This window comes from Herpailurus yagouaroundi, unplaced genomic scaffold (genome assembly GCF_014898765.1).
Source record: "Herpailurus yagouaroundi ecotype Mexico unplaced genomic scaffold, PumYag 188, whole genome shotgun sequence".
NCBI classification, from domain to species: Eukaryota; Metazoa; Chordata; class Mammalia; order Carnivora; family Felidae; genus Herpailurus; species Herpailurus yagouaroundi.
The window spans coordinates 541,922-557,829 of NW_024412419.1; the positions used below are offsets into that span (position 1 = coordinate 541,922).

General features: G+C 53.5%; 1 protein-coding gene and 1 long non-coding RNA gene across 5 annotated transcripts; both read right to left on the reverse strand.

Annotated features, from left to right (window-relative positions):
* Positions 1-849: 849 nt before the first annotated feature.
* LOC121044018 (uncharacterized) lies at positions 850-7,303 on the reverse strand. Its single transcript, XR_005797064.1, has 3 exons — positions 6,435-7,303; positions 2,631-2,646; positions 850-861 (listed from the first exon to the last, which is right to left on the reverse strand). It is a non-coding gene; the product is annotated as an uncharacterized LOC121044018 (long non-coding RNA).
* Positions 7,304-8,741: 1,438 nt separating this feature from the next.
* TMEM18 (transmembrane protein 18) lies at positions 8,742-14,729 on the reverse strand. 4 transcript variants are annotated; one of them, XM_040495947.1, is made up of 5 exons: positions 14,598-14,729; positions 13,412-13,532; positions 11,747-11,801; positions 9,114-9,207; positions 8,742-9,024 (listed from the first exon to the last, which is right to left on the reverse strand). In XM_040495947.1, exons 1-5 carry the CDS (start codon positions 14,652-14,654, stop codon positions 8,935-8,937), a joined length of 417 nt encoding a protein of 138 aa, XP_040351881.1. In that variant the 5' UTR covers positions 14,655-14,729; the 3' UTR covers positions 8,742-8,934. The 4 variants fall into 4 exon arrangements, with proteins under 4 accessions (XP_040351881.1, XP_040351882.1, XP_040351880.1 ...); XM_040495948.1 differs by having other exon boundaries at positions 13,412-13,529; positions 14,598-14,726; XM_040495946.1 differs by lacking the exon at positions 14,598-14,729 and adding an exon at positions 14,313-14,507 and having other exon boundaries at positions 13,412-13,529.
* Between the last annotated feature and the right edge of the window lie 1,179 nt (positions 14,730-15,908).

The following is a 15,908-nucleotide window of genomic DNA, read 5'->3' on the forward strand; positions in this document are numbered from 1 at the left end:
TACAAATCACACACTCTGTCCTCCACCATCTCCCCTGATTGACTGTCCTTTCAAATCCACCAGATTCAATTCTGTTAGTCTTCTTCTGGCTGATTTTACATCGGAAAATCTTCTAAAGGACTAGAAAAAAAATACTGACATCTGTAGAATGTAAACTATACTTGGAAATGCAAACTTGGACACTGACCGTGGAAAGAAAAGCACCCATGTGCTCTACTGCGTCTGTAAGTAACGCATGGGGTCTGGGAGGCAAGACCTGGCCATCCTGAGACTGCCCACCTGTGGATGCCCTCTCCTCTCCTTTCCTTCCCTTCTCTTGTTTTCCTGACACCACTCAGCAGCCAACATGAGGCCTCTTCTGAAGTTAGGTCTGTTTTCTGATCCTCTGTTCCTCGTAACATTTTTGCTCTGAACCCCAAGATTTCATCAGAGGGAAGGGGAGGAAGACAACTCAATGGTCGAGTTCTTGGATACAATCCCAATAGTACAGTCTGTGGAAGCAACAATTGATAAGTTGGACTTCGTTAAAATTAAAAACTTCTCTGTGAAAGACACCGTCAAGAGATGAGAAAACAAGCCACAGCCTGGGAGAAACCAATTGTCAAAGACACATCCGATAGGGGGCTGTCATCCAAAATACACGAGAGTCTTAAAACTAATAACCCAATTTAAAAATGGACAAAGGTTAGAGCACCTGGAGGCTCAGTCAGTGAAGTGTCCGACTCTTGGTTTCGGCTCAGGTCATGATCTCACGGTTCATGGGTTCAAGCCCCACATTGGGCTCCACTCTGACAGGGTGGAGCCCGCTTGGGATTCTCTCTTTCCCTATTTCTCTGCCCCTCCCCTGCTCACTCTTTCTCTCTCAAAATAAATAAACTTAAGAAAAATTTTTAAAAAATAAATAAAAATGGACAAAAGATCTGAACACACACCTCCCCAGAGAAGAGACAGAGGCAGCAGATGCCTCACTCGTCTTCCACGAAACGCCAGTTAAAACCACACGGGGTCCCACTGCACACCCGTGAGACCGGCCACAATCCGGAACCCCGACAACAGCAGGTGCTGGCGAGGACGTGGGGCAGGAATGCCCACTCACGGCAGGTCACGATGCAGAACGGTGCAGCCCCTCTGGAAGACAGTGTGGAGCCTCCTCACAAAACTAAACACCAGACGGTCCAGCGATCACACTCCTTGGAATTCAGTCAAAGGAGGTGAGAACTTACGTCCACATGGAAACCCGCACGTGGATGTTTACAGCAGCTTTATTTGTAACTGCTAAGCTCGGAAGTAACCAAGATGCCCTTCAGTAGGTGACGGATAAATAAACTGTGGTCCATCCAGACAACGGAATCTCATTCTGCACTAAAAATACATGAGCTACAAGCCACGAAAAGACAAGGAGGAATCTCAGATGTTACTGAGTGAGGGAAGCCAACGTGAAAAGGCCGTGCACTTGATGGTTCCTGCTATACGAAAATCTGGAAAAGGTGAAACTGTATAGACAGGAAACAGATCAGTTGTTGCTGGGAGTTGGGAGATGGAAGTCAGGAGCACAGATGATTTTTAGGGCAGTGGAAAAATACGTATTTAATACATATATAATAATGATGCATGCCATCGTACACTTGTGTGAAGCCCGGCAGTGAACGTGCAAGCAGCTGTGAGAGGAAACAGACCGACGTTAAGGCGGGAGGTCTGCGACGTTTGAGGGCTCCAGGCACAGGATAAAGTCCGCAGCTGGCCCTCTAGGACTGGGGCCCCGCTGGACCCATCGTTTATGTGTTGAACTGATGCTGCTTGGTTTGTGATGATGCCCAGATGGGAGCCTACACAGGAGGGTCCAGGGAGCCGGAAGGGGTCCAGGACGAGGCCAGTTCTCCCCACAGGCTTCTCCTCCGTGTCTCCGGAGCAGCAAGCGGAACTCGGCCCAGATGTGCCCAGATGTGAAACAAGTGACCAAGATGCTCCCTGCAGCTTCCAACTGAAATTAATCATTGAAATGCCTTCCTGAGACCGAGCTCTGCAGGGTGAGGGCCAGACCTCCGATCTGCACACCTCCGTGCCTCACATGCCGGCCGTGAGTGACGAGCCACCTGAGCATTTCGGCACCCGCCTGGCGTGCTCTTCCTGCAACTTAATCTTTAAAAAGTGTTCCATTGGATTGCATTATAATTAAGTATGTGTTTATTAATTCAAATGGAGTCCAGGGCCTGGGCAAGCATGCACACTGGTGTGGGCATCTTTTGTTCTCTGCTGTGTGTGTGTGTGTGTGTGTGTGTGTCTTTATCCAGTCTGCTTCTGACAAAGTAAAAATTAACTTTACAACATAATTTGGACATGGTCAGCTTAGTTCAAATGAAGACAGGAAATCAAAGCATCATAGTTCTTGGTCTGTTCCCTTTGGAGAAGCCTCAGCCTGGCCCCCGCATCCCTGGAGCACTTGGCCTGCTGCCCTGGCGCCCTCTGGCGGCGTTAGTGAAAATACACGTTTCCTCGCCTGAGAATAAGTTTGCAAACCTGAGGAGAGACGGGTTCTGCGTTTTGACATTTTTGTTTCACAGCTTAGGAAACGGGCCGCACAGAGCACATGGCTGCTGAGGGGGGCACGTCCCTCGTGCACTTGTTTGCACACACGTCTTTCTCTCCCTGGGCTCCTGGGCTGAGCTGACACTTGGATGTGTCCCGTCCTGGGTGTGAGTCTTAGGACTAGATCGATACCAAGTTATCGCCAGCCCGCTAGCCACTACTGTCCATGCGCTTTAGGGAAATTTAACGCCTGCCATATGTTTTGATGCTTGCCGTCATCTTATTAAATGAGTGCGGCATGCATTAATACACATTTTATTCGCAAGGGGAAACAAATTCAGAAAAAACTCAGTGATTTGGCCGACACTTCCTCTCTAGCAAATTCCGAGAGTCAGAAGTCAAACCAACCCCTCCCACTCCAAAGACACTCCCCTTCCAGGCCTTGTCTCCCACAGAATGCTATTTTATGTCCTTGATAGTCTTGTGAGCAAGTCTCTGGGAACATGGGAAGCAGTGTTTAAAACCTTTTTCTGATGCGGGAGGAGTCTTCTAACACGGCAAGACTCGGCGCAGGTGTCTTTACCCAGAGTCCACTGCTAGACGTGCAAACGATTCTCAAAACCACTTCGTTTTCACGAGCAGTTTTACAGCCACCAGGCGCTCATCCCGCAGCCGAGGCACAGCGACTATTCCGGAATCTCAGCTGTGTGTGCAGGTAACTTGCTGTCAACAGGAAGTCACCTCACCGGTAGGATGGGGCGTGGAGAACCCCCAAGGCCTCTGGAAGGCTCTCCCGGAGGGCGAACGTGAGGGCGCCATGAACATGAAATCCAACCGTATCGGTCTTCTCCACCTCTGTCGTCCTCCGTGTCTCCGTTATTCTGCTCAGTGGACACTCCAGGGAGTAAACATTCCAAGGCTGCTTGTCACAGGCACCCCACGGCGGGAGGAACACGTGGCCCCTTCCTCACGCCAGAGTTGACCAGCCACAGAAGCAAGTGAAGCAGGGATTCAGGGGGATTCAGGCAAACACTATACTGGAAAAAAAAAAAAAAAAAAAAGACAAATCCCACAAGCATCCACTAAATATATTTCAAAAATGTACATCTTGGGGCGCCTGGGTGGCGCAGTCGGTTAAGCGTCCGACTTCAGCCAGGTCACGATCTCGCGGTCCGTGAGTTCGAGCCCCGCGTCGGGCTCTGGGCTGACGGCTCGGAGCCTGGAGCCTGTTTCCGATTCTGTGTCTCCCTCTCTCTCTGCCCCTCCCCCGTTCATGCTCTGTCTCTCTGTCCCAAAAATAAATAAAAAACGTTGAAAAAAAAAATTTAAAAAAATAAAAAAAAAAAAACGTACATCTTTATAATTTTATACCCCAAGTATGTTTTCAGGGATTCTTGGCTAAACTTTTACATGTCAAAATATAAATAGTCTGAATTCACTATTTCCTTAATTGCCACTTTTACTATTAAATGCACATAATCTCACAAAACATTGACTTAACATGAATCGGACTGACTACTTTGGTTTAATCCTTCCGACGTGAGTAAGCACTTCCAGACCAGAGCGTCAAGAGTGGAGGGCTGGTCTTCGTGACTTCACGGGTAATACAAGTTTGTGTAAGTAAGTGAAACAAACCCCCAAAATATTTGGCATTAGCCAAAATCTATGCAAAATAAATAAATAAAACTGAAAGTAACTGCTTTGCACCAACTTCCTTATTTGTCGTCACGCTCCTTCCAGGATGAGTGGCGGCCTTGTTGGCTTGCAGTGAGGGTGAAGTCCCAGCCCTTCGCAGCTGCGCCAGTCAACACAGAAAACACAAGAATTTCTCACAGTTCTAAACTCTTACAACAAAGGCAAAAATCAAACTTCAAACCGGAAAGACATTTTGCCTTACATGTTATTAATTTTAATAATCAATAATGTTAATTATGTTAAATATGTTAAATGTTTTAATAATGTTAATGTTAATAAATATATGAAATTAGAAACAATTTTTAAGAGGCAATATCGTAGTATGAATAGATTAGTCCGCCAAAGTGCAAAATGTCAATTAGCATTTGCAAAATGTTAGCCTCTCTGGTAACCAAGGAAATGCACATTAGAACAATGAGATAAATTTGTGTTTATTCACCAGAAGAGTATTCTTTTAATGTTGCCAGCTAGAGGAAACAGGGTCAAGGAAACACGTGCAAACGATGCTGGTTTATGCTTCCTGAAGACTGGCTTAGCAATATTTATCAATTGCAATAAAACGTTTATATTTTGACCTAATTTCACTTGCAGGCTTTACCCCACATCAATAACTAACATGTAAAAGTACGCCTCGGAAGTCGTAGAAACTTGTATTGCTTAAGTTAGGAAAACAATCAGAAAAACTCTGCACCTCCAGTACCAGTAACTGGTTAAGCAGATTGAACTAGTGATTTGGTTACAATGCAGTCATTGAAAATGACATACATATTGAAATGTGATCATGATAAAAGGAATTGAAAAAATACTTCATAAAAAATTGATCTCAAGGAAAACTGTAGGGGCAGCGAACTGACATTTGACCATCTCCTTCCGTTCCAAATACACCGGAGGTCATTTAAGAACAGCAAAGCAGACGAGGGCAAGCTGGAGTCCCTGCATGGAAGGTTCAGGAAGAGCGGACTCACGGCGGTGGGCAGGGCTCGGCCCGGGGAGACACGCCCAGGCTCCCCGAGATGGATAAACTCGGCTGGGGACCAGGCCGGACCCGGAGCGCAGGGACCAGCGGTCCCCGTGGGTCCCCGGCAGGAGAGGAGACACACAACACAGGGTGGGCCTGCTGTACGGGCTGCAGGCGGAGGCGGCCGAGTCACTGTCCCTGTCTGGGGACGGCTGTCCCGGGCTCACTGTACAACGCGGGCCCGAATGCCATCCGCGGACCGTTTCTGAACCCGCTCTGGAGGCTGGAAGGAGGCGGTGCGGGGGGCGAGGCCGAGGACATGAAACAAACGTAAGCCGTGACCCCTGCCAACAGGGCACCGACGTAGGCAGTGTCACCAGATGCAGCGTGAGACATCCTCGGCTCCAGGAAGGGAGATGCACAGCACAGAGGACACGTGAGGTCAACAAGAGGCGGCGGGGACCCAAGCACCCGAGGCTCGAGGCTCACTGGCCTTCCCGGGGGCACGGCCTGGCGGGGTAGGGTAGGTGGCTTGGTGTCTGTAAGTGTTGGACCCATTTCCACTGATATTCCTCAGTCCGCATCCCTAGTCAATAAGGATTCCAAATTAAAATTTTTAAGTGCTTTGACATTCAAATTTTATTTATTTATTCAGACAGAGCAAGTAGGGGAGGGGCAGAGAGAGAGACAGAGAGAGAGAGAGAATCCCAAGAAGGCTGCGTAACCTTGAGATCATGACCCGAGCTGAAATCAAGAGTCAGACACTTAACCCACTGAGCCAGCCAGGTGCCCCTAAAAGTTTTTAACTTTAAATTTCTTGTAAAGGGTGAGACTATGTCACCATGTCCTTGCCACTTTGTCACGATAAATAATGCAGGTTTATATGTCACCTTATTTGATATGCATGTGTCTGTGTCTGCGCTGATTTTCTGACAAAAGTCAATGTCTGGGTACGTGAAGCTCAGGGCCTAGTGAGGGACCATGTGGCCACACCAGCAGAGCCAACCTTCTGAGGGTTTCTGCTTCGTCCACAGAAAAGCCAAAGCAAATGTACAATTTCAGGGGGGAAAAACCATACTATATGTTATTAAATATATAGTCGATCAAGTCAATCATACGATCGGTGTCAACAAAGACACTGAAGGTGTCACAGATTTGGAATACGCAAAATATATTTTTATCATGAATCTCTTTTTCCCCCTCTTCGTCTACAAATATACACGTAAAACGTCTGCTTCACTTAAACAGAGGGGACGATGTCCTCTGGATGGAGCGGGCAGTTTGGCGTGTAGGACCTTCCTTCCCATGACAATGAGAATTAAAACACTTTTTAACAATTGCATTTTAAGGCACAGAATATGAACTTACCAGTTAAAAAAGGTTTGTGTTTGTGAAAATAAAATATAACCACCCCCCCTGAAATTACATATGCACACACAAATGTACAAAGACAAGGCCCCGTGTCATGTTTTCACACTGATATACATCATTAAAATCAAATTCAGACCATGTTCACGATACTGCACTATGACATCCAGACGGTCCCACAGCACAGTCCAAATAATTGCAGGGAGTGGAAACGCAGTGCGGCCTCCTTACATCAGTCACGTGAGGCCAGACGTCTGGCTGTGTCCCCTTCCCTCTACGGGCCCGCACAAGCTCAGCCTGCACATCCCTTCTGCCTTGCATGAGCTCACACGGCTACTCCTGGGGACCAGGGCTGGGGCCGGGGCTGTGACGCCTGAGCTGTCCCAGGACCACGACACCACTCAACACCTGATGGGGAGCATCCCACTCACAGGCTGCAAGTGCAATGGACTTGAAATGACGGAACACGGATGCTACTTTGAAACCACTTTTTACGTTCAATACAAAAGAGAACATACCAGGAAGGAACCGGAAAACATGTCATAGTAGAAACTTCACTGGCTCTGTCTAGAAGATCCTATCAACTCCCTTCTAAAACTGTCAGAAATAAGGAAATTGTTTCTCTACCAAGAGTTCACAATTGTCCAGGAAAACGTTCTATATTTCAATTTCAAGATTTAATTTAAAAATCTATCAAAGTGTGGGGTGCCTGGCTGGCTCAGTCAGTTGAGCATCCGACTTCAGCTCAGGTCATGATCTTACTTAGGTTCATGGGTTCAAGCCCTGCATCCAGCTCTGTGCTGACAGCTCGGAGCCTGGAGCCTGCTTCAGATTCAGTGTCTCTCTCTCTCTCTCTCTCTCTCTCTCTCTCTCTCTCTGCCCCTCCCCAACTTGTGCTCTGTCTCTCAAAAATAAATAAACGTTAAAAAAATTTTTTAATTAAAATAAAAACTATCAGAGTGTCACCTTTTAAGCTGCTAAATATAAATGTCAGACTTTTTTTTTTAATTTAAAGAATATGTTTCGTTTAGAGGGAAAAACCTTGTTAAAATTAAGACAACTATTCACAATTTTTTTCATACCCAAATCAAGAGCCAACAGCATTTCCTATACTGGACCCTGCACTTTTAAAAACCTGGATCTCTACTCACCTGTCGCCCTCCAGCTACGGAAGGACCAAGAGGCCTGAGCGACAGTCTGCAAAGGAGATGCTAAGAGGTAATGGTGCACCTGTTCTAACACAAGTGCTAGCACATTCCTGAGCACCCACACTTTTAAAAAGTGAAATTTAGGGGGCGCCTGGGTGGCTCAGTCGGTTAAGCCGCTGACTTCGGCTCAGGTCATGATCTCGCGGTCCGTGAGTTCAAGCCCCGCGTCGGGCTCTGTGCTGACAGCTCAGAGCCTGGAGCCTGTTTCAGATTCTGTGTCTCCCTCTCTCTGACCCTCCCCCGTTCATGCTCTGTCTCTCTCGGTCTCAAAAATAAATAAACGTTAAAAAAAATTTTTTTTAAGTGAAATTTAGGAAGGACTATAATCTTGTCATCATTGTAAAAACCTATTAGCTGGAACAGCTAAACAGTCACTGAATATTTCTACTTCTAATCCCGCATCCTGAAAACCTTTCCATGGAGCCCTGACTTGAAGGCCTTTGTACCGTTAACTCCTAGAACTCCTGTGAGAACACAAAGCAGCCCCGAACTTCCTCTGCCCCGGGGCCAACCGTGTGCCCTTCACAGAAGCCTCGCCTCCTGGGCCTTGGCTGCCTGCGTTCACAAGCCTGACTCTTTTCAGGACCTTGCTCCCAGGGTCTCACATACAGACTGCTCCAGCCCAGGGCTTCTCAATCCTGGCACTGCTAACGTGCCGGGTCAGATCATCCCTAGCTCGGGACCACCCTGGGCTCCAGCCCTCCAGTGACAACCCAGAATGTCACCAGCTTGGCCACATCCCCTCCGCGGAGAACCAGCTGGGCCGCAGCCCGGGAAGCAGCGCATGCAGGGGGTGATGGTGCCGTTGCACGGACAGCACCGTTTATCATTTGCTTCAAAGTGTGTACGTTGCTTCAATGCTTTACAATGAATACTAATCGTACAGGTGACAACTCGGCGAACTATGCACAGACACTACTGATTTACACACTTTAACAGGAAGACGCCGACATCCTGGGTCGATCCAGGGCTAACCAACACCCAGATGGAACAGGAGACTAGTGTTTATTTTAAAAACCAGTTTTAAAGTGTGTCCTACAACACGGATGTCACGATAAAAGAACCCTCTGCACAAACGTGAGTGGCCGAGTGAGGACGCCTCCGATGCGCACTTTAACCCTTGACACGACAACAGAGGAGAACAACGTCCATAAGGAAACCAACGCAACTGTTCCAGTGTTAGTCTTCTTTTCCCTTCCTTCCTCTTCTCTTCTCCTGTAACGTTTTCAGGTCAGTCATTACATTCAAAGTCTTTCGGACCCACATAATCTAAAAACAATGATTTTGAGACACGTTTAGAATTGGAAAACACACATCCGTCAACAACACTAGAACTCAGAAAGCTGTAACACACATACCACAATGATCATGGCATTGAGCAGCAGCGGTGCTGAAAACACTAGAGAAATGAACATCCCCCGTGAATCGAAATACTGGTATTTTGAAAATGACCTGTTTCAGGAAGAAATTAAAAGTTACTTGGTATAACGGAAAAACGTCCTTAGCGATATTCCCTGACGTAAAGCTCCTGGAGAGCCTCTTACGTCGACTAAGGCTCCACCGCCTGCCCCACAACCGAACCCACCCTCAGCCCTTCCCAGCTCACTCCTACTGGGCCCCATCAGGGAACGTGCAGCGGGCCCGCGGCGAAGAAGGCAGGAGCCCCGGGGCCTGGGGAAGAGGACAGTGGGGGCAACAGCAATCAACCCTCGGATTTGCCGGGCAAAGTAAACGCTTGTGCGCTCTGGTTAACGGCGAGTTTGACGTCACCTGGGACGTGCTGTGCCTTCCGTGGGCCAGAAGGCGTCACGGGCTGCACACGCTCCAGAGCTACTCCGAGACGGTGCCAGCCGGCTCTCTGCTCGAACTCTCACCAGCAGGCTGAGTCCCTCAAGCTGCCCCTAGGCAGAGGCTGGTTGTATCCTGGGGCTCGTCTGCGGCCACCAGTGACATGCAGGACGACCGTTTATAAAGCACCTAACAACCCGTTAGCTCAGTGAGTCACGGAGGAGCCGGCCAGCAGCCCTGGCGTCACGGCTGAGAACAGGGGAGGCAGAGCTTAGAGCTTACACTATAGGGGACACGGTTCAGATAAGACGACACTCAAAACGCACTTGTGTGACTGATGTTCCGGAAAAATGAAGCCAAGGAGCATGGAGTTGCACATGGGCTGCAGGAAGGCTCCCGACACTCCAGCAGGGACCCGGGGGAGCCACCAGGGCCCAGCCGTGGCCAGTCCGTGGCCGTGGCTGCCGTGGCTGTGCCGAGGCCTAGGTCGAGGAGGGGCTGGCGCCTGGGGAAGCAGGCCACCGCTCGGGAGGCATGGGGGCGGGCACCGAAGGGGAGGGACAGAGCCGCGCTCGTGGTTTGTTTCCAAGGTCAAGGACCTCGGAAGGAATCTGCGTGGCGAGTGAGGTCTCTGGCCAAAGTCACCGGCAGGAGAAACGCCAGTACAGAGTGGAGCACCGTGCCTGGGGTCAGCTCTGGATGGGGGCCGAGTGTGAAGCGCTGCTCTCCTGATGGTCATCAGACCTCCGGCGGCTGGGGCAGCTGCCCTTGCACAGGAGGAAGGCAGAGAGCGGAAGGAGGGACGTCCTGAGAGAGGAGACTGGCAGCCTGGTGTCCTGGAAACCCGCCAGCAGGTGGTTCAGGGGGAGGGAGGCTGAGGTCAAGTAACCCGCGGACTGGCGGTGGGCCAGGCCCCACGCGCCCCACCCTGTCATGAACAACAGCGTTTCCGCTACAAGGTGGGGAGCGGGCCCAAGGGGACAGTGACCATCTTCCAAGTCTCATCGTGAAGGGTCCAGACGGGGGAGGCCCAAGGGACCCTGTTTTACATTGAAAAGTGGGGATTTTCTCAGTACGTCTGTCTGAGGAGATGGGTTCAGAGGGCAGCCAGGAGCAGGTGCTGGGGCCACAGCCATTCCCTGAAGGCACAGGCTTCTTCCAGGTCCTCAGGACCCGACGAGCAAGGACGTGTGGGGGCTGGAGAGACAGCAGGTGTAACGCAGGTGGGATGGAACGTGCACGGTCACCTAGGGTGGCTTTCCGCAACCTCCTGGAGAGCGCCAAATGGCACACATTCATGCTTCCCGGGCCAAGAGGCAAGGTCTTCAACCCCTTTTTGCTGAGAGTCTAGTAGTTTTTCTTTTTTTTCTTTCACATTGAAGAAATGTAAATGTTTTAGCACTTAGAAATATCAAGACCATTTTTAGCTCACAGGCCACGTAAAACCAGCAGGCCAGATAGGGCCTGTGGACCGTTGTTTGAAAGCCACATCTAGACACACGTGTGAGGGTCCCAGATGAAGCCCCTCGGTTTGCACAGCTGTGTCTCGCTCACACGTGTGGGTGCCGGTGCTGAGCTGCACCCAGACACAGGGCCTGACACTCAGGCAGGATGTGAGAGCTGGAAACGGGGGCAGAGGACAAGCAGAGGGCAGTGACGGCTGGTGATGCCCCGCGGGTCTCCACACCCCGGGGAACAGAGGCTGGCAGGAGCCGTGGTGGAGAGGGAGGAGGTGGGGCTCCAGGGAGGCCACAGGCAAGGGGCTGGAGCTGCGATCACTGGAGGGCGGCCGGGGGTTTATGCCAGGAGGACATCCGAGGCCTCGAGAGGACACGGCAGGTCCAGGGAGGGCAGAGAGGTCTCAGAGCACATCACCCACCGCCCTGACCAGGCATGGACCGAATTCTCTCTAAAATGCCACTTTCTCTACTCTGCAAATAGAGCTACCTCAAACAGCCCCTTGAACTGTTGCCCGCTGTCATGAACTGTATCAACCAATCTTCAAATCCTAAGCTGTCTGATAAGCCGTTCCTCTGACCTAAACCTGTCAGAGCAGAAGCACTTGGGCCCCCGGGGCCTTCAGCGACTTGTTTTCTCTTGCGGCTCCCGGAGTCTTGTGGTCGGCGTGCAATGCTCCCACTGCACAGACCACTCTAGAGTGCCACTCCCCAGTACGGTCAACATGCACAGGGCGTCGGCCTACCTCCAGTTCATTGCCGCTACTTCATTGATGTACTCGGCACAATAAACTAGAATCACTGGAAGAGAGAGAAACCACGTGTCAGGATCCGGATGGCGATTGATCACCAATCTTTACAGAATTAAACATGCTGTTTACGATGGTATATTTAACATAAATGTAAGAGAATAGCAAGAATTTGATGAGAGGTGGACTTCCTATTTTAGAGACAGTGTGAGGTAAGACCGTAACGCTTGCACACTACAGGCAGGACACCTTCCCTTGACGGAAACACAGGAAGGTCTCAGTGCAGAGACGGGAAGCAGGTCTGCCCCTGCAAACCACGTGCGCACACGTGTGCCTGCGCCCGCGCTCCGACACGACCCGGTCACGGTGACCCAGTCACAGAACGCCCAGAGCTGCGAGACCAGGTGCCTTCCACCGTCACACTGCCGCCCCGCGGGGACACACGGGACAGCCGGCTAGAGACAGACCCAGAGGTTCTGGCGGCCGCAGCAGGAATCCCGAGCCCACCCCCCCCCCCCCCCCCGCGAGCCTACCTGAGTAGAGACGGCGACCCTCCCGGAGCCCAGGACGCAGAAGCACGCGGCTATTCAACCCCGGACCCGGAGCTCGCTCAGCACCGCGTGCTGCCACCGTTCCTGCGTGAAAACTACACGGCGGGACGCGGCAAACCGCAAAGTCTGATGCTTTCAGTTCTCAGGTAAATTAAAACGGGAAAAACCTTCCCGTCCTTGACCCAAGTCACAAAACGGAAGCCACCACGGCTTTAGAACCTCTGGACTCCTCCCTCCGGATTGGACCCAACGAGGCACATCAAGAAAGCCAAGGGAAAAGGAGAAAAGGGGGGGAAAGGCTGAGACACGGAAGGCGGCGGAATGACGCCATCTCTGCCAGCTGACCAGGTAATGAATCTCGGCGGTGCCACCCAGGGGCTGAGTGACCTGGGGGGCAGGGAGCCCCTCCGCGTCTCACTTGTAAAAATGCGGCAAATAACACCGCCCTGAATAAAATCAATCCGTGCGGGTCTGAGAGTCCAAGGAATCACAGAAGATGTACACACACGTAGAACACTGTCTGTCTGTTGCCCCCACGTGTGCAAAGTCCTCCCCTCTTCACCCTCAAACATAAGAAACCCAACACGGTTCTTGAGTTGCCAAGTTTTCCTCACACGTCCGCTCCCGTGATCAGGCCGGCGTCTTTCTCCGAGGGACCCGCCCCGGGGCCCGTGCACAAGCTGTCCCCGCGGCAGGGAGTTCACTGGGGTCCTCGCGCCGCACCCCTGCTGCGTCGCTCCCTCCTGCAGGCCCTGCACACCCCAGTCTACGCACTGCCCCCGCACCTCGCACGAGGCCCCGTCCCGGAGCTCCACTGGTTTGCTGCCTCGTCCGGATCACGGGCGGCAGCAACGCACCTCCGCCCGAAACTGCGTCGCGGGGCCGGTGCTGCCCACCACCTCGTGCGGGCCCAGAGGCGCACGCGCCCGTGACAGCACGTGGCGGCAGGAAGCAGGGCCTCCGCTCATCCCTTGCGCTGCAGGACAACTTCTGCGACGCCAACGCACCGCTTCCCTCTCTCCCGAGGACGCTCTCTTACGGACACGTCCCACCCTGCACCTGGTCACGTCACACGGCAATCTGGGTCACAGAATTCGTGCATTCTACTCACCTAAGCACAGGAAATGCCCGACCTGTAGTTTATACCTCTGGGCTGAGAGACACGTGAGCAGCAGACACAGCACGTGGAAGACGGCCAGCCCCAGGAGCCACGGCTCCGCCCAGTCCGTCTGCTGCAAGACACATCGCTAGAAACTCATCACCGACAACTCACGTGGGGGCCAGGCGTCGCGTCTCCTGGGTCAGGGGGGCCAGCGGTCCCTCACTGCCAGCGCTCCTGGGGCTGCGGGGCGGGGCGTCCAGGGCCCTTGCCCCACAGGCCTCCCAGAAGCAGGTGTTGGGGAAGGAAGGGGAGGAGGGAGGCGGGAACCGACCGCACCGCAGCCACCCGCAGACATTAAAGAGAAATGTCACTGCTTTAATGCCTGAGCACGCAGAACTGGGGCACCACGGATTTCCCCTTCTGTGGCCTGAATAAAATCATGTTTTAAGGCTTCTAAGGATCATCGTCCCAGGACAAGCAGGAACAGAGTTCCTGAGACTAGCACTCAAGGCCTTGGGAAATCTGAGCCATCCCAATTTGCTAGATTTCCTCCGACCTTTCTGTCAGGCCGCCAAATAGCACTGACATGTCGGGTCTCCTCAACCGGAGGGTGGGCATGTCCGCACCCCCAGATGCTCGTATCCCCCCCCCCAACCATGCTCGGATTTACCCTTCGTCTAGATCTCCCCTGCAAGCTCACCCCCAAGCCCTGCCCTTAGCCCCGCCCCCAGCAAACCAGGCCGGGAACTGCATCAGGACACTGCAGAGCCCTCAGGACTAAGTGTCCCCTGCCGCTTCTGCACGCCCCGGAGGGTAAACTGCCCACAAGCTACCCGTCCCCATCAATGTGCGGAGGGGGCAAAGGGAAGGGAGTGAGGGGGGGGCGTCCAGAACAGCGCAAGAGCAGCACCTGGAGTTCCCACTGAGCTGGGGGAGCGGTCCCCCCACCACCTCTACCCGCGGTGCGTCCACACCTAGAGCCCAGGGCCGCCCAAGAGTCCCCGCCAGGCCCCTCCCCGAAACGTCCCGCCCACCACCAGGCCCCGCCCAGGATCGGTCCTCCCACCACCAGGCCCCGCCCCCACCCCATCCGGTGTCGTCGGCGTCCGTGGCGGATGCGAACTAACCCGGACTACCCCACCCCCCCACCCACCAACCATCACCCAAGCTGACGACCAAACAGGCAGCGAGTTACCGTGATCACGGCGGGAATGCTGACGGGGAAAGAGCTGACCGAGAAGGCGGACGGCATCGTCCCCGGAAAGGCCCACCCTCGCCACCACCGTCTCCTGTCCCGACCCCAGTCGGTTACCACAGGGAACGCCTCCGGCCTCCCCTCTCGCGGGATTTCTACGTGTCGCGAAATCTGCTCGGACCCAGCTATCTCGCGATATCTCCCGTGCCCGGTGCCAGGTCCACATCTCGCGGTTTTCTATGGCTTTAAATCTAATGTTGAAATTGTAACTACGCTCCCAGAGTGTTTTCCCAAGCGGGCCGAGAGGCGAGAGGGGACGAGAGCGTCTTTAGTTCTCAGACCTTCAACCCAGTGGCGCTCTCGAGAACCCGGGGGCGAGTGGGCGTCTCTGCCTGCTTCCGACGCCGGCCCCGCGGGACCGAGGGGGGACGGTGTCCGCGCTCCCGGGGGACCGAGGGGGACAGCGTCCGGGGGACCGAGGGGAAGGGGGCAGTGCCCGCGCTCCCGGGGGACCATGGGGACGGTGTCCGCGCTCCCGGGGGACCGAGGGGAGAGTATTCGCGCTTCCGGGGAACCGAGGGGGACAGGGTCTGGGAGGGACCCACTTTTTCTGGCAGATAACGTTGTGCGTGCGCACACATCACCTGGGCCCATATGTACGTGGGGTCTGAGTACACCCGGGGGTGCCGAACGTTCCACCTTTCTAACAAGCCGGGTGAGGGGGATGCTGCCTGTGGGCGAGCGCAGTTGAGAAGGCCCTGGGGACGCCCTGCCTACCCTCCGCTTACAGGTGCATTCGGGTCGCTGTTCGTTAACCGGGGTGTCCAGAGCCCTGCGCCTCAGGGACGGACTCGGGACCCGCGGTTAATAGGTGAGCGCGGGCACGCGGTAGCAGGAGCGGGTGAGACAGGGTGTGTGTGCGGCCGCCCGCGGACCTACCCGGAAGGCGACCGTGTGCCCGCCGGGCCGGGACTGCCACGTGCGGAGACAGCGCCCGCCGTCTGGGTGGAGTGGAGCGAGGACGCGCAGTGCGCAGGGGCCCCGCCTCTGGGGCTCGTGCGGGAGCCAGGCGGCGCCAAAGGACGCGAGGAGATGGCTTCCCGGCGGGTGCGTTCCTGAGCGGCGGAATCAAACCGACACTGAACCCAGAGGGCCGCGCTCCGGTTTAAGCCGGGCCGCCGCAGCGTCCGAAACGGCGTCCGGTGACCCCGCAGGTCCCGCGGGTCCCGGCCGCAAGGGTCGTGGGGTCTGCACGCTCCCGCGCCCTCCTCCCCACGCTTTCCACTCCGCCCAGAGACCTCGAAGAACACC